Source organism: Camelus dromedarius, chromosome 7 (genome assembly GCF_036321535.1).
Source record: "Camelus dromedarius isolate mCamDro1 chromosome 7, mCamDro1.pat, whole genome shotgun sequence".
Lineage (NCBI taxonomy): Eukaryota > Metazoa > Chordata > Mammalia > Artiodactyla > Camelidae > Camelus > Camelus dromedarius.
Window position 1 is genome coordinate 13473361 of NC_087442.1, and position 26603 is coordinate 13499963.

Here is a 26603-nt window from a genome sequence, read left to right on the forward strand (position 1 = left end):
TTTCAGGTAGTAATTTTCAGGAGCCCTTTATCTTATTAGCAGAAGAGTGGGCTGAGACCCAGGAGCGTGATGTGAGTTACTCAGGGTTGGCGGTTAGGGAACTTGTGGACCAGGGCCAGTCCCGAGGCCCGCAGGCTCTCGTTTCTGGTCATCTCTATTTCATCACAGAGCCTCTTGCTTGAATCAGGAATGAAGGATGTTATCTTAGCCTCTCGAGCCGCCGTAACAAAACGCTGCAGACGTAGACAACAGACATTTATTTTCTTACAGTTCTGAAGGCAGGAGGCCCATGATCAAAGTGCCAGTGGGGTTGGTTTCTGGTGAGGCTCCTCTCCTGGGTTACGGTGGTGTCTTCTCTGTGTTCTCACGTGGCATTTTCTCCAAGCAGGTGCACTCAGGGCCAGTGGGCTCTGGGGCCTCTCTCTTATGAGGAGGCCAGTCCTGTTGGATCAGGGCCCCACCCTCATGACCGCATTTAACCTTAATTACCTCCTTAAAGGCCCCGTCTCCAGACAGTCACAGTCGGGGTTAGAACTTCAACCTACAAATTTTGGGCAGCCCAAGTCAGTTCATGACAGTTGTGAAATATGGCAATCCAGACAGTTTAATGTTGTGACTTTATACAAGCTGAGAAACAAAGGATGTCAAAGGAGGCTTTCTAGGTGGTTTTACTTAGTGCTGTGGTCTTAAAGTAATTGGGGGTAGGCCCTCAGGTACATGTCATTCTCCCCAAGCTTGATTCTTTTCTGTGCAGAGAACTCATCAGTGATTGTTCTTTGGCTGAGTCCCCGTATCCAACTGTCGCTTAAACGCTGATTTGGGAGCAGCAGATTTTCCTCCCATGGGGCGTGGGAAGCCGGCTCTCCTGTTTCAGACTGTGGAGCCTGGCCGTTGTCTCGTTTCATGTCTGTAGGCAGCGCCCTCTCCCTGTCTGCTTTTCCACTGTCCTGGTCACACTGCTGTCCCCACCCCGGACCAGAATTCCCTCAAGTTCGCCCAGCAAGTCTGTGCAACTTGTCCCGTCTGCCCTCGGCCTCCCAGCCTCTCCTCCAGGCAAGGAATAAAGGCCACTTCCCCTCTGGGTCCCGATTCCTGCCTCCTTCCTGGCCGCCTGGGCTCAGCACTCAGCCTGGGCATCTTCCACTTCTTTCTTTCTTCTGGATGGTTCCATCAGCACAGCTCCCAGTGCAGCACTTTTCAAAGAAAGGTCCTTGGACTTGTGTGAGAGGTCCTCATGGTGTTGTTCGAAACATGGATTCCACAGAAACAGGACCAGTGGCAAACACAAACGCCCGCACCGATTCCTGAGCCCCAGGCCCAACCTGCTGGATGAAAACCTGCGTTATTTTAGTTTTCATTTGGAAAGTGTTTCAGACATCTAGCAAAGTTGCAAAATTAGCCCTAAGTTCTCAGATACCTGTTACTCAGCTGCCCCTAATGTTAACATCTTACAAAGTAGAGTTATTAAAATGAGGAAATTAACTTTAGGACAATATTGTTAACTAGACTATAGACTTTACAGGATTTCACCACTTCTTTCCCACCTTTTCTGCCCTGGAACCCCGTCCAGAACCCCGCAGTGCACTTGGGTGTCACCCCTCGTTAGTCTTCTCTAGGTGGTGACAGTTCCCCCGTCTTCCCTTGTCTCTTATGACCTTGAGATCTTTGAAGGGTCAGGTGTTTTTTAGAATGTCTCTGGGTTGCCTGGTGTTTTCTCTTGTTTAGATTTACGCTTTACATTTTTTGAAGCATCTTTAATGAGCTCCTTGGTGATTCTTATCTCTTGTCTGACAGCCACAACCTTCCCTGGCCCCTTCCAGTTGCCGTCTCATCTGTCCCCCGCCCTGCACAGCTAACCTGCTCGAAAAGTTGTCTACACATAACCCTTTTGCTTCACCTGTCATTCACTCTTCAACCTGTGGCCACCTGGCTTCTGCCACCACAAGGCCAAAGAAACCTGCCATCACATGTAGCAGGTGCTTCTTTTTCTTGACCTCTCAGGGTCATTCCACACAGGTGGCCCCTACCTGGCTCCTGAACACCTTTGCTGTTTGCGTGTCATCTCATCCCATGGTTGCAGTTTGCCCCTGCCCCCCAGGCTTTGCCTTCTTAACTTTTTCAGGTTTATCTCCAGGTTCAGATATCTGCTTGAAAACTTGATCTCTCCACGTGGATTTCTTTAAAACAAATCTCAGGCTAGTGCCTCCCAAACTTTAATGGGCACACGAAGCACCTGAAGCTCTTGTCAAAAGCAGTGTTGCTTCAATGGGCCCTCGATGGGCCTGCGATGCTGTGCGTCTAAACACTCCAGGCGATGCTGATGGTCTGCAGCCCACAGTCTGAGTAATGCAGCTCTAAAACAGCCACTCAGTCTAAGCCACCATCACCTCACGCTTCAGCTGCTATGACCACATAACTGACCTCTCTGCATCTCCTCTGGCCCCCGGTTAACCTGTTCTTCACACTGCAGCAGAAGGGACTTTTAAACAGATCATTATTCTGATTGTATCATTCTCATGCTTTTAAATGCCTTCGATGGCTTTCCCTTGAGTTTATGGTATTGTTCATTATCCTCAGCATCATGGCTTCCAAGCCTTGCATGTTCTGACCCCCTACCTTCCTGTAACCCCTTCTTGGGGCGCTTTCTCTTTCCATCCCTTCCTGCCCAGACTTACTGGTCTTCTCTGTGTTCTTCAGTGGCCTGCATTAGCAGTACTGCCCCCCCCCCACTCTGCCCACCTGGGCCTCATGCAGATCCCACATCCTGTGCCCACACAGGACCGCGCACGAGCTGACCTGCAGACTCTTGTTTCCATCCAAGATGAAGAAAGGAACTTATACCAGAGAGTGGATGGACCCTTCATGGAGCATGCTGCCAGGGTCAGCTGGCAAATTTTTGTAGCACGACCTACCCTCTGAAGGAGCAGTACACATATGCACACACACACACATGTGTGCATGCACACCCCTTATGCCTCTAGGCACATTTGATTTGAAATGAGAGAGAGAAAACCTTAAAACTTTCAGGAGACAATATAGAAGAGTATCATGATGCCTTTTAGTGTAGGGAAAAATTTCTTAAACCTTCCATCTTAAGACACACACACACAAATAAATCTCAGACGATAACAGAAAAGATGGATAAATTTGACCACATTAAAACTGAGAACTTCTGTTCGTCAAGAGACCACATCAAGAGAACCCAACAAGTCACACACTGGGAGAAGTTATAACTGACACAGAAATAGTCTCCAAAACCTATCAAGCATGCCTTTGAGTCAGAAAGAAAAAGACACCCCAATAGCAAGATGGGCAGTAGAACTGAAGACACTCAAAGAGGTAACATGAGTGGCCAGCAGAAGGTCTGTTACAATCAGGGGAATGCAGATTAAACCATAAGGTTTCTTACCAGCCAGTTTAGTAAAAATGTGAAAGTCTAGGAGTATCTAGGTGTTGGTGAGGCTTTGCAGCAGTCAGGGGTGGGAGGATAAATTGATACAACTCCTTTGAAAGACTGCTTGGTGTTATTTAGGAAAGTTCAAGATGAACATATCCTCTGACCCAGCAATTCTCATGTGTGCATACACACACATGTGCGCAAGACATTAATACACACCCCCACACACACCCCAGAGGCGCACACACATGTACACATGTACACGCACACACGTGCACACACACCAACACGTGAACACATGCACATATACACACATAAATGCACATGTACACACACGCACATGATACTTTGTTTATATACATGTGTACCAGGCGATAGGCAAGAAAATTAGTATCAGAAATGTCTGTAATAATAAAAATTGGCAACAGTCCAACTGTCCATCAACAATAGATAAGTAACTTTTGGTATAATTTCTATGATGGAATTCATGTTGAAGTGAAAATGAATGAATGACAGCTTCATGCAAAAAAAAAAAAAAAAAAACTGCTCATGGGTGCCAAACAGTATGGTGTGAAGAAAATAAGTTGCAGTAGAATAGATATAGTATCAATTCCATCTGGATGAAGATTGACAGCATACAAAGCTGAAGAAGAGACTCTGGAGGGATATATACCAGTGGCAAGACTGCAAAGAAAAGCATGGCTATGAGGGACGTACAATCCCAAACCGTGGTTCCCTCAGTGGGAAGGGAAACCATGGGAGGGGGTGCACGGGGGATGCCAGGGGTCTGGGTAATAGTCTTTTTTCTTAAACTGGGTGATGGGAGCTCAGGTGTTCTTTATATTATTATCTGCAACCTGATAAATATATCTTTATAAATAGTATTTCTTATCTACTTGGCATTTGATAATGAAACCAGTACCAGTTGGAGGAGAGAGAAACCTGGTAGGAGGTGCTAGTATACACTTGGGGTTGGAGAAAGAGGAGAGACTCTTTTTTTAAACCAGAGAGAGAGAAATGAAAAGTGAGGAAAGGGGGAAGGATGGTTTTAATAATGGCACTAAAATCCTCCTTAGGACAACCTGAGAACTAGAAGAGGGATGAAAGTTGCTGAAGATTTACCAAATTGGATTTGGTTTAATTATCTGACTGCTTTTGTTTTTTATTAAGTAGACTTAATATCCAGAGTTGAGGTGACTCATCATGCTTTGAAAACTACACAGTTTAGCAGAAAAACAAAAGTGATGGTTCTGTTTGGATTGAAGCGCTTCAGGGATTTTTGACGCTGCTGTCGCCTGGGTTTCCCAGGCCAGCCCTCAGAGGACGTTTTGTTTTCCAAGCGCCCAGGCCTGCAGCTGTGAACTGTCCCGTGTGGCCGGCGGGGCCTCCCAGCTCAATAAGCGTGCCTTTGCATGGGTTTCAGTAACACAGAGTTTAGCGTGTGCTTTCAACTCACCTCAATATAGCATAACTTAGCATGTTTTTCAGTGTAATTTCTTTACCAGCAGTCTTCATGAAATGGACTGATTTGACTAAACACGGTGTGGGGTAAAGAGCATTCAATCACTGAGAACTTATAAACCTGCCATTCTAGGCTGGCTCTGCCCCGGGTGCTATTTTGAGCAAGTCAGCTTAAACTCTGAGCCTCATTTGCAATGTAAGGGGATTGCCAAGGTCTTAAAGGATGCATTCAGCCTGAAAAATTCATGATTCCATGATCGACTACTATATTTAGAGAAGACTGCCAGGAAAATATGGCATACATATAACATTATATATATGCCCTATAATAGAAAAACATGACTTTCAAAAAAGATAAATAAAACAGCAAACTATGCATGTGTGGGTGAGACCAACAAGTTCCTAGAGACAGGCATTTCCCTCATGAGTTTTTAAAAAGTTTTACGTTTAAGAGCAGTTTCAGGTTCACAGCAAAATTGAGAAGAAGGTACAGAGAGTTCCCGTGTACCCCCTGCCCCTGCCCATGCTTATCTGCCCCCATTATTCACGTCCCCCACCAGAGCGGTACATTTGTTACAGTGAGTGAACCTGCGTTGGCACAGCATTGTTACCCGAAGTCTGTGGTTTGCTTTGGGGTTCACCTTTGGTGTCCTGTGTTCTGTGGGTGTGCCTTGTGAATCTGTAATCACTGTGAATCCGCATGCACTAGGGAGGCTCTGGCTCTATTAAGTAGAGCATGGCAGGGACCTTGCTCAGGAGTGGGTACGGGGTAGGCACCTGATAGGTATGTGTTGTGCGGTCTACACAGGAGAAGGTGGCTCAATACTTGCCACTCAGAGTGTGGTTAGGCCTGGCCACACGTCAGGGCTCCCCCCAGCCCTGCTGGACAGGGTTTGCATCTTAACAGGATCCCCCATCCCTCGTGTACCATCCTCGTTCCTTTTCCTCTGTCATCCCAGAGAGAACCTTTCACTGGTGCGTGAACTAACGCTTGAGAGCTTGAAAATTGATCTCCAGGGCTTGAAATTAGAGTGCCTGACGCCTTGTCTGCTGGGAGAGACTCACCTGGGTTTTCTAGCCTCTTCCTGAATTAACTCCAGAAGTGATTCCCCTGGCATTTTAGCTGCTGTCTCTTTAGAGTTGGTTTCTCCCTCCTGGAGCTTGGCCAAAAGGAGGGGGAAAAAACATCACAGCTTGGTATACCTCACCGGTCTTCATAGGAAGTTTTTGCTCCTCTGTTTTACTGGCCAGGAAAAATTTTCATTCTTCTGATTGTTTTGCTTCCCTGTCCCCTGTCCTTTGTAGGTAGAATTGATTGAGTTCTGACTTGCATCCTATACTTGGGCTCGTATATTAGGCACTAAACGCCCCTTTCTTTACTATTTTCTCTCTTGCAGTCTTCCAGTGCGCTTACAATGTTTCTGATTCATTTTATTTGCTAATTTTTTTCTGATTCATTTAAAAAGGGATCTTACTTTCTGTTCAGATCTTACATTTCAAAATAAATCATATCATATAGCAGAGTTTTAAAATAGACACATAAAATAATACAGCCTTAGGAAAAATTCTAAATCTATATGCTACAGAGTTGGATAGAATGTTTATTTTATTACTTCTTAAATTTATGACTTTTTAGCCTTTGCTGTGGAGATGAACAGCTGCTTCTTTACCCAAGTTGTAATTTTATGATCGTTACCCTTACCCATGCTTGGAATGTGGCGGGTAAATAGTAAAAGCACGTAGACGAGAAATCCTAGAGCCAGGTTGAATGGAAGACAGCAAATGCCTGAGAATATTGCTATGAAATAACCAAAAAACCTTTGAGAACTGGTTTTCTTCTTTATTTTTAATACCACATTCCATAGAAAGGAGTGTGACCCTTTCAAGTAAACCACTTACGTCTGGTATAAGTTTGGACTTTCAGATGCTAATGGAACCAGGTAGGAATGTTGCGTCTATATAAATGTATGACTAAATATCACTTGTCAATTTTAGTGTATACACACAAAATCTATTCACAGAATTTTGTCTTAACTTTTTTTTTTTTTTGGTCTTGACTCTTGATTTCTATCTCTGCTGGTGAGTCACAAATTTCTCTGGACGCCCCTCTTTCAGCTTCTGTGTGATGTAATAAGCTATTTTAATTCTATATTATGTTCTTTGCAAGCTCACAAATTGCATATTATTATTGTTCATTTATACCATCAATGTTTGTTTAGATTTAACCATGTTTTTATCATTTACATTCTCTATTATCAGATGTTCCTCCTGGGATAATTACCTTTCCCTTTGAAGTATATCCTTGTTTCGAGAGACTCCTCTAGTGGTCTTCTGTTTGTATAACCACTTTTATTACATGAAAATGCCCTTATTTTAACACATAGCCTTTACAGTTTCTCTGTATCTTTGTTGTTCTCTGATATCATCATATGTGTAGAAATTCACCTGGCTTGGGGTTCTTTATCTTCCTGAACTGAAGGATTCTCATCTCTCATTAGTTTTGGACCATTCTTAGCACTATCTCTTTGAATATTGTCTCTGCTCAATTCCCTCTATTACTTCTTTTTAAAACTTTGATCAGATGTATGTTGGACTGTCTCATTCTGTCTTTCACGTCTCTTACCTCCTCTTTTTTATATTCTCCTTTTGTTTCTGTGTGCTCCATTCTGAGTAATTTCCAGATCTGTCCTCCAGTTCTCTAAATCTCTCCTCAGCAATGTCTAAATTACTTTTCATTGTTTATTGTACATTATATATTCAGTTTTAAATCTTTAATTATTATATGTTTTTGCTTCCAAATGTCTTTTGGTTGTTCTTCAAATCTTTGTGGCCATTTTTCATGGTCTTTTGCTTCTACTCATGTTTTCAGTCCCTTCTTTATAATTTTAAATAAGTTAAACATACTTAAAAAATATATCCCGTAATTGGAAGTCTTTACAGATCTGATACTAGTTGTGTGTGTTTCTTTTTACTTTTGGTGGAGATATTTCTTGACTTTTTTGCATAGTACCTTATTTCTTACGTGTCTTGTAATTTTAAACTTCGTGCTCATGTTTGTTGGAATTCTACCTGCAGGAATACTTTGATGCCTGGTTTGAGAGTGTGTTTTTCTGGAAATGTTCTATGTTAGCCTCTGGTAGGCATTGCAGGCCTGGTCCACTTAAAATTATGATTCTTAACATACAGTTTTTAGGACCATACAAGTAGTATATTCCAAACTTGGGGAGACTTTTTGTAAAATATCTGCATGAAGTCAAAGTTGAAACACTTTTTCTTGCTGTCGTCTGAGGGGAGGCTGTCTTTCTTCCTAATTCACTCTTTCCCTGAGAGTAAGGCACTTCTTGGGTCTCCACTCTTAGGAGATGGTCTTCAACTGTCTAGACCCCTTACTTGTCCCTCAGGCCCCCACGGCCTGAGCTTTAGGCTGTCTGGTCCAGTGTCCTTTTAGGCTATTTGGTGACTTCAGTGCTGACCTCCCTGGTCCAGCTCCTGCTTTGCTCCTGTACTCAGCATATGTCCCTCGTCGTCTTGAGGGCTCACTCAGTCCTGTACGAGGATGTTTTTGGACATTAATTAAGCATCATTGTTATGAAGTGTTAAGGCTTCGGGATCTCTAGTCTGTCATATTGCCAGGAATAGAATAGACATAACTTCCTTTAAAAAGAATAAAAATAGTGAATTCAAGATTATCTCTATACTGTTTCACACACTTGTGTTCTAATAGACTGGATAAGTGAGAGGAGGGTGTCGTTATGTCATGATAGTTGCTCAGTGTCCAGCCTGTGCAGCAGTGGATGGTACCCTGTGCCCTGGGCCTTCATCAGAGTTCTGGGCCATTGCATTTCCTGCCTCTTTCTACAGTGTATCTGAATTACAGGTAGAGACACCTAAACCACTTAAGTCACAATGATAGCCATCGCAAGGGTGAAGAATGTGAAAGTTTGAGGGGATAATACAGTGCTTTTGGTACATGTCAGAACTTGGTCCTCAGACACCATTGATTTATTTATTCATTCACTTAACAAATGATTATTGAGCTCTTACTACATGACACTCACTGTGCTAGGCATAGGGAAACAGATCAACAGTCTCTGTCCTCAAGAAGCTCACAGTGTAATGAGCAGACCGTTCATTTCAGTTAACGGATGTGACTGGTAGAAGCTGAAGGAGAGGTACTGACCACGTGGGGAGTATTGAGGAGGGAGCTGATGTCTCTGCTGCATCTCAGGGCTGGCAGGAGCAATCCAGGTAGAGAGCTGGGGAAGGCCACCCCAGGCAGAGAGGGATGTACAAAGTCGCCGTGCCACAGAGAATTCGGATGGGGAGCTGCAGGTAGCTCATCTGGCCAGCGCATAGCTTGGAAGATGTGAGAGTGGGACACGGAATGAGGAGCGGTGAGCCTGAAGGTCGTCTGAGGCCTGGAGGTGGGAGGTCCTGTAACTGGGGAACTGCTGACCTCTTCCCTGGGTAGTGGGTGACGCTGTCAGCATGGTCATGTTCATTTCTCTGGAGACAACTCTTATGGAAGAAAAAGAGCATGGGCCTGGAAGTCAAGTCAGGCTTACCCTCAGATTCCAGTGCCACCTCTGTCTGGGTGATCATGTAATTGATTTAGTTGCCTTCTCTGACCCTCTCTTTTTCACATAATAAATGAAAGAGAACAGGCCAGACAACCTGTTAAGGCCTCCACCATTAGTCGTATTCTTTGGTGGTGTTAGAAAGTAAGAGAAACATGTCGGTATGTACACACACACACACACACTTAAGTAAAAGTGGTGCTCAGATTTATGACCATTTGCAGGTATTATGGTGACAGTAATTCTGGCAATTTCTGGCTTCCAGTTGGTTGTTTAACTTTCAGCTGTGAATTGTGGTTGTTCACAGTGAGTGGACATTTGTTGAATGAGTGTGTTTGTGTATCTGAAACAAAATGTTCGTAGTGTGACTTGCATTGTCTTGGCAGCTGAACTTGGCTTTTATTTTCTTCGTAGATGATCTCCCTCTGGATCAGCACAACCTTTCTTTATCCTCCGTGGAGCGCATGCTGAGGGAGAGCCCTGAGCACAGCATTGCACACGTGGCCTTAACAGAAACTGCCCCAGGGTCCCAGCACAGCAGTTCCCTCCCCATCCCATCCTCTCCATCCACCACTGCTTTTGATACAGTCTTTTTTAACCAAGGAACATGGACCCAAAGGACAGCAGATCACAGCATATTTGTGGCACATTATGTGTCAGTGCTGAGCAACGAGGTCACAGATGATGATGAAATGGACAACTTTCTGCCAGAGACTCACTGGACCACTTCCCGTGTGGTTTCTCCGATGCGATACGTCACGTTCAGCCCGCCAGGGCTGCCCAAGGAGATGTTCGACCCCGTGCTGACTCCTTCGCTACCCATCATTTCTTTACAAGATGAGGAAGTGACGTCGGCCTGGCAAAACCCAGTGCAGCGACCTACCACGTATGCTGAATCCCCGAGTCATTTCAATGCTTTTCGGTCCACTTTTCCCACTTCCGAGGGCATAATTCCAACTCTGAGTAGAAATCTGGTGTTTTATCCTACTGATACTTATGGGCACATATCAAGCAGGACTTTGCCAGAGATCATGGCTTCAGGAACGGAGAGTGCAGAAACCCTCCTTTTTAGCTCTCAATCTTCAGAGTCCCGGCTGCTGGGTGCTGGTGGTACTCAGCAGTCGTCTCCCCTGGCAGGGGAGGTCTCACCACCTCCAGAGGATGTTCTGGCCGTGAGTACAGACAGGCACCTTGATATGACCACTGCTTTGGGTCACAGTCTAGATGAAACCGTGTCTCCAGGAACAGGCCACCCTGTAGCCCTGTCCCGGACGGCCTTTGCTGTCAGCGGCAGCCATACACATTCGGCTTTGTTTTCAACTTCTCTTGAGCTTGGATCCTTTTCTGCTCAACCCACTGATGTTTCATATAACCCCTTGCTTCCCGGCAACTCCAGTGAGACGTCAGAGTTGCCTGGCCATGCAGTGGTCCCAAGTCATGCAGGCGACACTCCCATCTGGAGCCCGGTGTCCCCATTCAGACCGTCCATGTGGTGCGTGTCCTGCACTGCGGTGTCACCTCGGTATGTGGTGTCCGCGAGCCTCACGGAGAAGGACTTGGGGTCAGGGGATGGTGCTGAGACCCTGTCCTTGACCCTCTTGGAAGCGAGCAGCATCTCTCCACTGAGCAGCGTTGTGGCGGACTTCTCTGAGTTTGAGGATGACCCTCAAGAATTTAATACCCTTTTCCCCTCCAGACCGACAGTCCCCCTTTCTTCTCCGTCTGCGGACATCTCAGCAGTGAGCATCGGTGTGTCAGCTAGTGGGGACACGAGTGGTGTTCTGAGCACACACGTGTCTCCTCCCCACGGACCCCTCTCTGTACCTCTGTCACTTGATGCTGCTGCTTTCGGCCCCTCCCCTGTTGCTGAAACTCAAGTCACGCCATCCTTGGTCCCCACCAGTGCCCTCCCTGACTCGTCTTTCCCCGTCACAGCAAACAAAAACACACCATTGCTGTCGCCCAGAGGCCCGGGTCTTCTTCCGTCTTACGGTTTGGACAGATCAGTGGCGTCTTCACTTTTCCCCGACCAAGAACCTGCCAGCTTCCCCCCTCATGAAAGTGCAAGTGTTTTGGGTTCCGCACCCAGCCTTTTCTCCACCCCGCCGCTGGACTTCAGCAGCGGGCTCCCTCCGGCCTCAGCGGGGCTTGCTTCTCCATCTCCCATGTCCAGCGACTCGTCCGCTGTCTCTCCTCTGGCAGCTTCTGCCTTGGTTGAGACACTTCCATGGACTAACTCTGTCCATTTGCAGCCCCCTCAGTTTTCTGTTCCCAACTCCACAAACCTTGCATTTTCTCAGCTCTGGCCAAGCTCAGAGCTTCTTTTACATACACTCCCTCCTCTTCCCCATTCCCCTCAAATGTCACTCCTCCCCAGCTTCCCCTCTGATCCTCTCAAGTTCTCAGAAGCAGCCACGGTGTCACTGACAGACTCTGAAGCTCGTTTTACCTCAGCTTTCACTGAAACTACCTCCGATTTTGAGTTTTCGCTCATGTCCCGCGACCCTGCAGCTGCCACAGCGGTGCCGCCAGGTTCTGAGCCCATTTCGACTGTTCACGTCATGTCACTTCTGACTGCTGTTCATGCTACACCCATCCTAACCGAATCCTCTCTCTTTCCAACCCCGACACCTTCTGAGGATGATATCAGTGCTACGAACCAGCCCACATCTGCCTTATCCTCTTTCTCTGGAGTCATTCCTGCCCCCACGGTGCCGGCCACCGCCGTGTCCCTGATGTCAGCGTCCTCGTCTGTTCCCGAGGTGGTCCCCTCACCTCTACCTACAGAGCCAGGGCGTTTGCACGGCCCGTCGTTCGCACCCACAGGCTTCCCCGGGAACACCTCCACTGCACTGAGCACGCCAGACACCAGGGCTGCCTCGGAGAATCCTGTTGTCACCGCCCCGAACAGCAACACTGCAAGTCAGAATCCCCACGAGGGTGACACGGCGCCCCCACCTCCGTCCCTTCATCCTGGGACCACCCCCACTCCCGAAGCAGCGATTCACACTCCAGCTCTGGTCACCACCAAGCTGCCGTATGTGTGTGATATTACGGTTCCTGATGCCTATCTGATCACAACTGGTAAGGCCTTGCCTCACGTCGCCTCTCTGTCGGTGCTTGTAGGAGATGCTCAGGCGGTAAACGTGGTGAAGGGTGCAGGCCTTGGACCCCAGGCTCCTCCTGGGCTGTAATCCTCACTCCTTTGCCTCCCTCCTGGGAGTGATCCGGATGGTTATGTAGTCTTTCTGAGCCTCAGTTTCCTCAACTATTTAAACAGGGAGGATAGTGGTACCTACTTGATTGGGCTGTTGAAAGATTTAAATGCATTAATGTATCTAAAATACTTACCTCAGTGCCTGGCCTATAAAAAGCACCCATAAAATGTTACAGATTAGCTAGCAGTGGAAACAAGAATGAAGACAAGATTCAAATGGGCCTTTGAAGTGTTTGCTGGGATTTTTGTTTTTGGAGCTCAGAACCCATTCGATGCATAGATGATGTGGTTAAGGCAAAAACACCTTCATGCTTAGTTCAGGCAGTTGGGCAAATGTGTAAGGGCCACGCCTGCAGCTTCTTACTGATTTACTGTTCTCACTTTTCCTGGAGAAGAGGGAGCACTTTGTTCTTATCTATTCCTGTAAATATCACTTGGACTCTGAGGAGAGAGACGTGGAGTGACCAGCTATCCTGATTTTTTGGGGGAGGCCGGGGCAGGGGTAATTAGGTTTGTTCGCTTGCTTGCTTGCTTGCTTGCTTGCTTGTTTGTTTGTTTATGTAAAGAGGTACCAAGGATTGAACTCAGGACCTTCGGTATCCTAAGCACGTGCTCTGTCACTGAGCTATACCCTCCCCTATTAGACATCCTCTGAGTGGGGTCACAGACCTGAACTTCCTCCCCGTCTGCAGCCTGCGTCACCAGCTGACAGGCAGCAGCTTCCCTTGCAGCTGCCTGGCTGCTCTGGTCGCGTGGGGCTGGAGTACCTTTGATGTCATGTCTCTGCAAGCCTGGTGACTGTGGCCCCTTGATCGGGCTCCCCCTTGTGTTCCTCTGTGAGAAGGGGCAGGTTGCGGGCCCCGTGACTGTAGGCTTGAATACAAAGTGATGCCTATCAGCATGTCTCTGTGTGTCCATCTTGATGGGGATATGGGATGGAAATGAGGAAGAGGGGCGCAGATGGCAGAAGAGGTGGAGCAGGAGTGGAGCAGAGGGGACACGGCAGGAGCCGGACCGTGGAAGGTGGGGGGAGGAGGGAAGAGAATGGGCTGGATCCTGCTTCTCCGCGCTGAGTGAGGGGGGCCGTGGACGGGCTCATTCATAAGGACACTGAAGTGCATTGATGGTTGGCTTGGATCTGCAGTGCTGGCCCGCAGAGCTGTGCAGGAGTACATCATCACATCCATCAAAGAGGTGCTGAGGAGTCACTTCCACCGAGTGGTGGAGCTCAAGGTGGGTCCCTGCGGCTTGGAAGTCTGGCGTGGGCACTCGGGGCGTGTGCACATCGTAACGGGAGCAGGACAGTCTCGTTCCCCTCTCCCCTCCCTTCTCCTTGTGGACACCCACTCATCCTTGGGATCCCACTCAAATGTCACTTCTTCAGGGCAGCCCTTTCTGACCCCAGATGAGGCCAGGTTTTGTCCGTCAGGAGGAAGGGTTGACAGAGTTGGAACAAAGGGCTCTAAAACCAGACCTTGGGGCGATGACCTAATGATCTCGCTTCCCTTGATTTACGTGAAAGGGCTTGGATTAGAGTTTAAATTAGAGTTAAGAGTGAGTGCACATGTATGTTTCTGTACATGGAGTGAGACAGAGATGGATTTCTAGATGTTTTATGCTGGACGCCGGCTAGTGCCTCCTCTCTCCTATGAGCTCAGAAAGCCATGCTTTAGACCTGCGCCATCCTGAATGGAGCCATGAGCTACATGTGGCTGTTGAGCTTGCGAAATGGGGCTTGTCCCAAATGAGATGTGCTGTCAGTGCAAGATACACACCAGATTTCAAAGACTTAATGAAAAAAAACCGTAAAATATCTCATTAATATTTTTTTACATTGCCTGCAATTAGATAGGTCTGATATACTGGGTTAAGTAAAATGTATTTAAAATGAATTTCACTGGTTTCTTTTTATATTTTTTAATGTGGCTACCAGAAATTTAAAAACTGCATATGTGGCTCACATATTTCTTTCGGACAGCTCTGCTTAATAGAGTAAGTGCTTCTTTATATGTGGGTTAAATACAGCAAAACACCCTGAATTCTCCTTAATTCCTTATTCAGTTTATATTTTTAACTATTCTTTTTCACTGTCCTTGCTTATGTAATTTTGTGCTGTTTTTGAGAGAGTTGGCAGATGTGTAAGAGGCATAACTAAAATATAATTTTAATTATCTGTGAAGCACTACCCCTTCATTTAAAAGTACCTATTTATTTTTTTACTTTATTATTTTCCTACTCAATACAACTTCCTTTAAGTTTGAGTTATGGTACCCTCAAATTTGATAATTAATGTCTTTTGCATTTTTTATTTTCATAGGTTTATGAACTATTTGCTGACTTCACTTTTCTGGTAACATCTGGTCCCTTCGTTTACACGGCCATATCAGTCATAAATGTACTTATAAATAGTAAACTTGTACGTGACCAAACTCCTTTAATCTTGGCTGTGAAACCTTCCTTCTTTGTGCCAGAGTCCAGGTTCCAAGTTCAAACTGGTAAGAAAACTGAGCATAGTTGTTTTGATTTGTAAATAGAATTTCTTTTTATTTTTTATGTTTTTAGAAAATTGGGAGAGGATTGTGTTAAAATTTATTATTTAAATTTAAAAAAAAACTGTAAAATTATGGAAAATTTCCAGCATGTTCAAAAATATACAGAATTAGTTTAATGAACCCTCATGGACTCATTGTACAGCTTCACTGGTTTTCAACTACTAGCCATTTTGTTATGTCTACACACTTACCACATCCCCTCCTTTCATATTAATTTGATACGGCATCATGTTATCTCATTCCTAAGTATTTCAGCCTCTGCCTCTAAAAGATAAGACCTTAAACATATATGTATATATACACGTATATAAACACATGCACATACATGTACATGCATTCATACATACACACACATCTGTACACAATACTGTTATCACACTCCCTAAAATTAACAGTAATTCCTTAATGTTATTTAACGTTTTGTTATGGACATTTTTAAAACAGATACAAAAGTAGAGAGACTAACATTTAGCCCACACATGCCCATTACCAAGCTGAAAAAATTATCAACATTTTCCCAATTTTGTCTCGTTGATCTTACACAAACTTTTTTTTGATGAAGCTGGAGTGTTTTAAAACAAGACCAGCTATCATGTCATTTCACCCATAAGTACTTAAGAATTCATCTCTAATGAGTTTATTTATATTTGAAAATTTTCACTGTTGCATCTTTTGATGCTCCAGTTGTTACCTTAGATATTTTTCCATTTTAAAATGATACAAGTCACCTTCACATTGTGTATATTCATTTGGTTCAGTTGGCTTTCTACATTTCCATGATCTCATACATATAAATAATACATTGTAGATCCTTATACATTATTGGTGGTTATGTAAATTGGTGCAGCCATTGTGGAAAACAGTATGGAAGTTTCTGAAAAAACTGAAAACAGAACTAACACATGACCCAGCAGTTCCACTCTTGGGTATACATCCAAAAAAAATGAAAACACTAATTTAAAAAGCTAGATGTACCACAATGTTCATGGCAGCATTATTTATAATTGCCAAGATAGGGAAACAACCTAAGTGTCCATCAACAGATGAACAGATAAGGAGCATGTGGTATAAATAATGGAACACTACTCAGCCATAAAAAAGAAGGAAATTTGCCATTTGCAACAACATGGATGTCCTTGGAGGGCATTATGCTAAGTGAAATAAGTTAGACAGAGAAAGACAAATATTGTATGATCTCACTCATATGTGGAGTCTAAAGAATGAAACAAACTAGTGAATACGACAAAAAAGAAACAGGTGCACAAATATAGAGAACAAACTAGTGGTTACCATTGGGGAGCGGGAAGGGGGGAGGGGCATGAGATGGGTAGCGAATTAAGAGGTACAAACTACTATGTATAAAATAAATAAGCTACAAGGATACATTGTACAACACAAGAATATAGCCAATATTTTATAATAACTATAAATGGAGCATATAACCTTTAAAAATTGTGAATCACTATGTTGTACACCTGAAACATATAATAATGTACAGCAGCTATACCTTAATAAAAAATAATAATACATCATAGTTTGTAATCCCGTACTGTGGATGAGTTCGTTGATTTAGACACTATTTTGTCCCTCTCCTCATTCCTTCATGTTAAAGAAATGCCTAGTTCGTGGGACTGTCATGCTGTCCTTCTTTTCAGTACTTCAGTTTGTGCCTCAGAGTGTGGATACTGGCTTCTGCAACTTCACCCAGCGCATTGAGAAGGGCCTGATGGTCGCCCTGTCGGAAGTGAGGAAACACCAGCAGGGGACGTATAACCTCACGGTGCAGGTGGGAATGGCACTCAGTGCAAGGCAAGAGGCTCTGTCTTTGAAACAGGAGCTAGTTTTGTAATTTTTTTTAAATGAGTGTTCTTTTTTTAAAAATTGAAGTATAGTGGTTTACAATGTTGTATTAATTTCTTTGGGGGTGATAATTAGGTTTGTCTGTTTATTTATTTTAATGGAGGTACTGGGGATTGAACCCGGGACCTCGTGAATGCTAAGCACACACTCTACCACTAAGCTATACCCTCCCCGCATCGTAATGTTTTAAGACACCCTTAACTCTGATTCCCTCCAGCAGAGGAGTTTCAGCTCACGTAGATCAGGTTGCATCTCCTTTCCACGGCCTCCAGTCCACAGAGCACGAGTAGGCTGAGCGTATTTGAAGATTGCACAGTAGCTCAATAACTGGGCAGCCCCGATATGATGAGCGGAAGAGAGATGAGCCTGTGCCGGGAAAGCAAGAATGTTCTAGAAGGGAACAGTATCAACTTAAATAGCCAATGGTGTGGTGTCTGAATCCACTGGTGTTTCATAGTATTGAATACCTTGACCTGCGGTGCTTCACTTTAAGAACAGAAAATGTAGCTACTAGTCAGAGAACAGGCTTTCTTTGTGTTGTAAGGAAATGCTGATGTTTTTACGTTTCCTTCATATTTATTCCTCCCTATTCTTTGTTCTCTCTAGAATTCATAGTAAATGGATTTCGGTGCTCCTGGGTTCCCCTTCCATATTTCCTATTTTTTCCATCTCTTCTTTAAATTCTTTTTTTTTAAAAAGCAGATTTTCTAAACCTTGTCCTCCAAGTCATTAATTTAGTCTCCAGCTGTGTTCATTGTGTGTTTCTGTCCCTCTTGAATTTTCTTTTAGCCGTCTCTCTTTCTCATTGTTGTTTGCTCTTTTTCCTTTACAGTCTTTTCTTTAATGATGCAGGCTCGTCTTGAATGATGATACAACATCACCTTGAATATTAATCAGAATAAGTTGTCTTTCGTGTCCTAAGTCACCTCTGTTTTCTCTGCATTATTTCTTTGCCGTTGTTCTTGGTTGATCTTGGTCCTTCGCTCTTGTGCTATTAGTTTTCTGTGAATGTCTGTGGACTGTTGGTGGTTGTCTTTAGGAATGAGGAAGCAGGTGGTTAGTTTTGGCACCCTGTTCATCTTTCCCCTTCAACTGTGGAGTCTGTGTTTGCGTCAGAGTCTGTGTGTTCCCTGATGGGAAGATTCATCGGAGCCCTGGTTACCGGCAGTGTGTGGTCAGAGACAGACAGACAGATATCCCCTGCCCGCCATGTAGGATGAGAAGATCGTACCCTGGGGATGAAGCATGTTCGTGTGTTTTTCGTGGCAGAGCTGCTCTTTCATTCTCTTTCCTTCTTTGTCTCTTGTGTGCACTACAGTTATCTCCACCCACCTTCCTGCTTAGGAGCCACCCTGCAGTGGGTCTTGGGTCCTCTCAGGCAGGGAGCTTATCTTCCTCACCTTCCACAGTTCTTTGAGCTCCTGGGGTGAAGGTGGGCTGCTGCTGGCCCTTCTGAGTTGGCCTTGGTGTGAAGTTAGAAGGGGAAAAAAAGGGAGAGAACAGGTGATTCAGCTGTTGGCACACAGTCGTCACTTAGCGGCCCTAGTTGCTGTTCTGCAGTTTGCTAGCCTCAGGTCCTATGGGTCTCTGCCATGCAGGCCTCCTGGGGCCCCCGGGGGAACGCTCTCGGTGTGACTGTGGTCTGTGCCTGTGTATGTAGGGTCTCGGTTCCCTCTGTCCTGGTTTGTGTCAGCATGGTCCCATCCTCTCTCCATCGTCCATAATTTGACAGAATATCTGGTTTTCCTCTACTCTCAGTGCTGTTGTAGATTTATTCCCCTTTGTTCATCTTACTGTTATTTCAGTGGGATCTGGGGTGAGAAGAAAAAGGGGAGGGAGAGGTGATAAATACCTGTGCTCAGTTCCTCACTTAATGTAAAAAACATGGTTAGTAAACTGAGGGTTTAAAGTATTACAGGAGAGAACCAGGTTGTGAAGCCAGTCACTCTTCTTTTAAAAATGTTACCTCCCTTAAAGGAAAAAAAATGGAAAGGGAAATTTTGAGAGAGAAATCACAGTCAGGCTTTCCGCTAGACGTTTTCATTTATTTTAGAAGCTGATTCCGGTGCCTCTCTTTCAGATCTTGAATATCACCGTGGGATCTTCAAGGATGGCTCCTCGGCGGGGCCCGGTGAACATCGTCTTTGCGGTTAAGGGCTCGCAGGGCTTTCTGAATGGGTCTGAAGTGAGTGAGCTGCTCAGGAACCTGAGTGTGGTGGAATTCAGTTTCTACCTGGGGTACCCGGTGCTGCAGATCGCGGAGCGTGAGTGCTGCTCTCCTGTGGGGTGCTGGGAAAGTGGCTGCGGGTGGACCTCCTTTTTTTTTTTTTTTTTTCTCAAATGAAACAGTTAGCAGAAATCCAGAATGTAAATCAGATAAAATTACAGCTTCTCAGATCACTCCAGGGTAGGTGTCTGGAGCCCGCCCCTCCCCCCGGACTGGCTTTTTTATTCTCTTTAGAGACTCAAGGGTGCGATCCCAGACAATACAGTTCTGGAGAAGGTGAAACCAGAGGGACCGAGGACAGATCTGTGGTTGCCAGCGGTGAAGGGTGCGAGGAAAGCGAGACTGCAAGAGGGAAGCAGAAAGCAATTTTGGAGGGTGATGGGAGCGTTCCATGTCTTTATCGTGGTGGTGGTTACACACCTCTATGCATTTGTCAAAGCCCATTAACACTACACCAGAAAGAGTGAGTTTTACTGTGTGTACAGTTAGAAAGGAAAAAGAAAAGAAACAAACAAAACCTTCCTTCCTGTATTTACAGTACAAATGGAGTGGCGTAGGGGTGGGGAAATGTTTACTTCAAAAAAAAAAAAAAATCAGCAGATTCCAGAGTTAAAGTCAGGCAAAAAGGATATCAAACTCTTTTCCAAAATGGAACAGCCAAATGGCTTAATGATTCCTACCGGATTTTAGTGTACTGGTAATTTTTAAATGAAAAAGAATAACCTGTAAAATGCAAAAGTAGGCAGGGATAAAGTTGTTATTTATGAAAAGCAGCTTTCAGTGATACACAGTGCAGATATGGATAAAATAGTAAGTATCTGAACACAGGGGCACTTTACTCGGCCTGAGTCATTGCTGGGAAATCCCAGGGTGCTGAGGAACACAGTGTGAAAACTCATTGCTCCGGAACAGTGACATTTCAAGGGGAACGTCTGCGGGGCTCTGTGAAGTAATGTCCCATGATGTCGCTTGAGTAAGCCCTTTCTTTCTCTTTCTCCCTCTTTCTCCTGGAGACTGATGTGCTCAGAACCCTCTTATTGTCCCTGCCTTCACCCTAGTCTGGCACTATGTTTTTCCGTCTGTAGAGCTAATTAGCATAGGCGAGGCCATGTGTTGTGACTTACCCAGCACTCCCTGGAACACTTACCATTCTGATTGCTGCAAACATGTTTTTATGGATCTTTCTCCTTTTCTAACCCTTCTCTCTTTCTAGCCTTCCAGTACCCGCAGCTCAACTTATCTCAGCTGTTGAAGTCCTCTTGGGTAAGAACAGGTATGTTTAACTTATGTAATGTTTTGGGAAGGGCAAGAGTAAGAAATCTGTGTGGGGGTATTGAGAAAGATATCGCCTTTCCTGTTTCTGAGTCCTAAATTCAGGGCAAAATGTACCTTAGATTCTTGGCAGAGAATGAATGAGAAATGGATTCATATTTGGCTGTGGGAATGTGTCCCGCTGAGTTATGGCACAGAAAGGACTGGCTTTCTTTAAAATTCATGCATCAAATTCAGGGCAGAGTCGAATAGCAATTGACAATCTTCTGACCCAGAATAGGACAAGGTTGCAAAGCAAGGATGTCTCTCTCTTTTTTTTTTTTTTTCTAAAACCCTCATATATTTGGTTTTATAAGGACAGATAAGGCAACTTGGTGAGCAAGTAAGAAGCATGCTTTAAAGTCTTACGGGCTTGGGTCAGATGTTTACAGCTATGGTTTTGCAGATAAAGGCTTTCTAACCTGGTACACAAAAGTGTAAAAGATAGGTGCTCACTGGGTGCCCAATATGTAAACAGCACAGTGAGTAACTAACTAGTCATGGGAAGAAAGCTGGTAGTTTAGGGACAGTCAGCATTTACAGATTCCCAGACCCTCAAGTTCCCGTTGCTTCACACACAACATCCCATATAAAGGCCCCACCTGTTTGCATGGTTCAGTGGCCTCCTTTTCCCCTTAATTTTCGTAGTGGTTAAGTAAGTTGCCCATGGTACTATCTCAGAGGAGATTTGAACCAGTTCTGGCTGAAAAGCACATGCTTTTTTCCCCCTCCTATAGCAGGCTGATAAGCCATTGTCTGTTTAGATAATCCTGTTTACAGCAATGTCTGAAGACAGGCACCCTTACCTTGAGTTAGTGAGTCCAAATCTTGAGTCAAGATAAGATATGAACTCAAACCATTTCCAGAAATGTTGAAATAAGTGCAGACAAAATGTTTGATCTTGTGTAGGGGCTGTCAGCTCCAAAGCTCCTGGGAATTCTGGCCACCAGTCTTTGTAACCTTCAGAGAGGAGACCCGTGGGCTACCCTCCTGGACTCTCCTGAACCCGGTTCACCGTCCCTCTTTCCCCTTTGAACGTCTCCTCTCTTGAGACTGGCCTTTCATAGTAATCCTGTGTTAATTTCTCTTATGCACACATCCTTTTTTCTCCACTGCTAACTTGTTTGGGGGCCTGCGTGTGTTTCATCTTAAATGTAGTCCTCTTGGGTGTTGTTGAGAAGCAGCTCCAGAATGAAGTGTTCCAAGCCGAGATGGAGCGCAAACTGGCCCAGCTGCTCAGCGAAGTTTCCACCAGAAGGCGGATGTGGAGAAGGGCCACCATCGCCGCTGGGAACAGCATGGTGCAGGTAGGCCAAAGGGGAAGGATGGTGGAGAGAGAGAACCATCGCAAAACAGGCCATATTTTCACACAAATGGAAAATGCCGGGGGAATGTTTTGATAAATTGATTGCTATCTTGGGCAGCAACTGAACAGGGTAACATTTCAGTTCAACTTGAGCCTGGACAGATATTTCCTTAGTATGTGGTCGGTACAGGAAAACCACAGCAGGAGAATCTGTAGGTGGGTTACCATACCATTGGATGACCTGAATTTTTCAAAGAATGGTTTTTTAATTACCAAAAATGTCATCAGTTTTATGGAATGTTAAGTATCATTGATAGCATTGTAGAGATAAATCTCTCAGCTGGAAGAGACCCTGAGAGATCGGAAAGGGGAAAATGTTCTGCCCTCTCTTCTGCTACTTCCTCCTCCCCACCTCCCGCCAACCCTACTTGCCTCATGTTACCCTGAGTGTCTTTGCTGTGTACACTAGCAGGAATGTTACAAATGACAGATTCATTTGAATTGAAAAGCAACCCAGTTAAACAACAAGTTTATTACTGTACAGCATGGGGAACTATATTCAATATGTTGTAGTAACCTACAATGAAAAAGAATATGAAAACGAATATATGTATGTATATGTATAACTGAACTATTATGCTGAACACCAGAAATTGACACAACATTGTAAACTGACTATACTTCAATAAAAAAAAAAAAAGAAAGAAAAGTGACCCATTTAAAAATGCACATACTCGGGGGCAGGGTATAGCTCAGTGGTAGAGCACGTGCTTAGCATGCCTGAGGTCCTGGGTTCAATTCCCAGTACCTCCATCCAATAAATAAATGAATAAATAAACCTAATTACTCCTCCCCCACACACCCCCAAAAATGTACATACTCATAGAGAGTTGGAAGTTGGGGCTGTAATTTATTCCCATCTCAATGTGAATTATGTTGCTTTGGATTTTTTTCTTTACCAAATGCTGACTTTACCAGATGTAGAGCTAGGAAAATGGGATGTTTAGAGCTATGGCATTTTGGAGACAGGAAACCAGGGTGGAACCCTGATGTGCGGGGGCTGGGAGGTTGGTGGCTTAGAGGCAGAAGAGAGAAAGATGTGAAGCTGACATCGGGTAGGGGGAGCTGGGCATTTTGCCTAGAGCTGGCACCATCGTCCCTCAGATCTTTTACCAGATTTTCCCTGTAAGCTTTGCTCTTTATTTTCCCTCCCAGAAAGGTGGTTGTTAGGTTTCCAAAAGAGTTCCTTTGCCAGATGCAGTAGAATATAGAGAAATTTCAAAACTCACTTTAAAAAAATTGAGAGTAATATTAAATAACTATAAAACCAAGAATAAAAATTAAAATGAGTTATAAAAAGCCCTGCCTTATTCAGTGGCCCTGGCTTCATAGAGCTCCATGTCTCACTGGATGTTAATTCATGCACATAAAACAGTTACAGATCACCACGAGGCTACGTAATGAGGGGCTAGGTTAGTTGTTCAAGTTCCCTCAGATAAGAATGCAGGATTTGTGGCCATTAACCAAGCCATCCCAGGCTAATGGTGACGTCTGATGGATTGCTTAGAAACCGTGCCTACATCTCTTCCTCTTGCGAGTGACCAAACCTGAAGGCGGAGACAAGAACTTATGTACAACAGTACAGATTCTTCATCAAAACAGTGCATGAAAGTATTAAAGCAACCCAAATGTCCAGCAATTGGAGAATGGGTGAATAAATGGTAGTGAAACCTTTTATCTATCTATCTATCTATCTATCTATCTATCTATCTATCTATCTATCTATCTATCTATCTGTTTTATTAGGTAGAATGGTTACAATTTGACTGCACATATACAATGTATTGCATGTAAATACATATACACAATGTACTGCACATATTTTTAAAATTTACATATGTGTACTGTTCATTGTTTCTAAGAATGTTTAGAGCTTTAGCTTTTTAAACTTACATAGTTATCAAAGGAATAAAGCCAACCACAAAACAAGAATTAATTCAAAAAGATATACCCCACTATTAACAGCAACATTATTTATAACTGCCAAGATATGGAAGCATCCCAAGTGCACATCGATAGATGAATGAATGGAGAAGATGCAGCATATGTATGGAATGGAATACAGCTCACCCAAAAGAAAGAAGGATATTTTGCCATTTGCAGCCCTTCATGTAGTGAAACCTTTATATGTTGAAATGTCCCATTATCTTTTTTCTTTTTATTTTAAGTTAGGAAGGGATATAGGAAAAAGCCCAAGTGAAGAGAGACTGCAAAAGAATGTATGCAGTGCAATCCAAATATTAATATGAAACTCTTAAAAAAATAACAGGAGGAAATATGCCAGAATGTTTACAGTGATTCTCTTTGGTTGGTTGAATTTCAGATGATTTTCATTTTATTCTTTATATTTATTTTCTATGCTCTTCAAAATTTCTCCAGTGAGCATATAATTTGTATAGTGAATGTGTGATTTTCATCAGAAAATAATTTTAAAAATGAAATTGAAAAATTGTCCCAAATGATGATTCTGTCATACTATGGTTTTGTGGATTCCAGAATACGAATCTGAAAAGACGTCATCTAGAAAGGATGCTGGGATTAGATTTTCCTGACTGCTACTTTCAGGTTGGACAAGCTTGTAGAATCTTTAATCGAGGTGGATATCATTGCATATTTGGGTTTATGGTTTCTACAAGAAGAAGCGTTTCTAAAATTTATCAGAACTTTTCAGTGGAATAAATAAGCAGACAGGTAGACGCACAGATGGGCGTGATCTACACGCTGCTCAGTAGCCCTCTGATAGTTTTCCACTCTAAAAGCTAATAAAAATTAACCCTTACAGCACAGTCTCAGGGAGGGAAGTAGGTGTTTAGGGAGCAAAAGTGGTCAAGGAACTGGCCTAGAAACAGCAAGTAAAAGGCTGGGCAGGTGAGCCTTTCTCAGGGTGGAGAGGTTGTAAAGAACAGGTTCTCCAGGGACGGGAGTTTGGACCTGTGCTGTTAAGGCTCTTTATACACGAACTGGAAGAAAGCTTTCACAGTGAAATCATGAAATAGTTGATTTGCCAAAAGCTTCCAGTGGTGAAGGAGGAGGCCAGCAGCCGTGTCCGAAGCACAGGGCACTATTACAGTTCTGCACCTGTGGCTAGTAAAGTAGCAGCTGCATTTTGCCAATGGCAAATGTAGAGACCAGACATTCAAATTACGTGTGTAAAATAGAGGGCTTGGAGTTACCGTTGATGATTCTCTCAGGACATCAGTTCACCTTTTACTGGAGTCTAAAGGGGCAGTAAAGTTGTTGCATATTACTAAAAGAAACAGCATCAAAATAGAAAGGTGTATTTATGCAAAACAGTGATAATCAAGTATACTGGATTCTGAAGTACTAATGTAAAAGGGCTGCCCTGTTTACACCAGAGAGGTAGAAATTCTGGGACAAATCAAAGTACTGTTTGGCCCAGCAGATTATGAATTGATGAGACTTCTTTCCCAGCTTGATTGAGATATAATTGACAAAGAACATTGTGTAAATTTAAAGTGTACAGTGTGATAATTTGATATGTGTATATATTGTGAAATGATTACCACAGTAGGATTAGTTAACACATCCACTGCTCACATGGTTACCTTTTAGTATGTGTGTGTGTATGTGTTGAGAACTTTTTTTTTGGTCATGTAGAACTTGAGCTTTTTTTTTTAATAATTTTTTTTTATTAAGTTATAGTCAAGTTTACAATGTGTCAGTTTCTGATGTACAGCACAATTCTTCAGTCATACATGAATATACATATACTCATTTTCGTGTTCTTTTTCACTGTGAGCTATTATAAGATATTGAATGCATTTCCCTGTGCTATACAGTATAAACTTGTTTAGCTATTTTATATGCACCAGTCAATATCTGCAAATCTCAAACTCCCAGTTTATCCCTTCCCACCTCCCTCCTCCGTTTGAACTTTTAAGATCTACTCTCTTAGCAACTTTCAGGTATGCAATACAGTGTTGTTAACTATAGTTACCATGCTGTACATTAGGTCCCCAGAACTTATTCCTCTTATGACTAGAAGTTTATACCCTTTGACCACCATCACCCATTTACCTTAACCTCCATCCCTGGCAATCACCAGTCTACTCTCTCTATGAGTTTGGCTTTTTCAGATTCCACATATGAGTGAGATCATGCAATATTTGTCTTTCTCTGTCGTACTTATTTCACTTAACATAATGCTCTCAAGGTTCATCCCATGTTGTTGTAAATGGCAGGATTTTCTCCATTTTTATGGGCGAATAATATTCCTTTGTGTGTATAGATATGTGTGTGTATGTATCATGTATCATATCACATTTTCTTTATCCATTTGTCCCTAGATGGACCCATATGTGGCTTCCATGTCCTGCCTGTGATAAATAATGCTGCAGTGAACATGGGGTGCAGTTACCTTTTCAAGACAGTTGTTTCATTTCCTTTGGATATATGCCCAGAAGTAGGATTGCTGGATCATATGGTAGTTCTAGTTTTAATTTTTTGAGGAACCTCCGTACTATTTCCATAGGGACTGCACCAATTTACATTCCCACCAACAGTGCAGGAGGGCTCCCTTTTCTCCACATCCTCTCCAGCACTTATCTTTTATCTTTTTGATAATAGCCATTCTAACAAGTGTGAAGTGATATCTCACTGTGGTTTTGATTTGCA

At 43.7% G+C, this 26603-nt stretch overlaps 1 protein-coding gene across 2 annotated transcripts in view; it reads left to right on the forward strand.

Annotated features, from left to right (window-relative positions):
- The window catches only part of KIAA1549 (KIAA1549 ortholog), a 115366-nt gene that overhangs the window by 35928 nt on the left and 52835 nt on the right, over positions 1-26603 (forward strand). For both annotated transcript variants that reach the window (XM_031454529.2, XM_064487326.1), the window contains exons 2-8: positions 9850-12519; positions 13797-13885; positions 14970-15147; positions 16860-16990; positions 19145-19328; positions 20505-20564; positions 21761-21909. In XM_031454529.2, the coding sequence (XP_031310389.2) occupies positions 9850-12519; positions 13797-13885; positions 14970-15147; positions 16860-16990; positions 19145-19328; positions 20505-20564; positions 21761-21909 (3461 nt within the window). The remainder of the gene's footprint in view (positions 1-9849; positions 12520-13796; positions 13886-14969; positions 15148-16859; positions 16991-19144; positions 19329-20504; positions 20565-21760; positions 21910-26603) is intronic.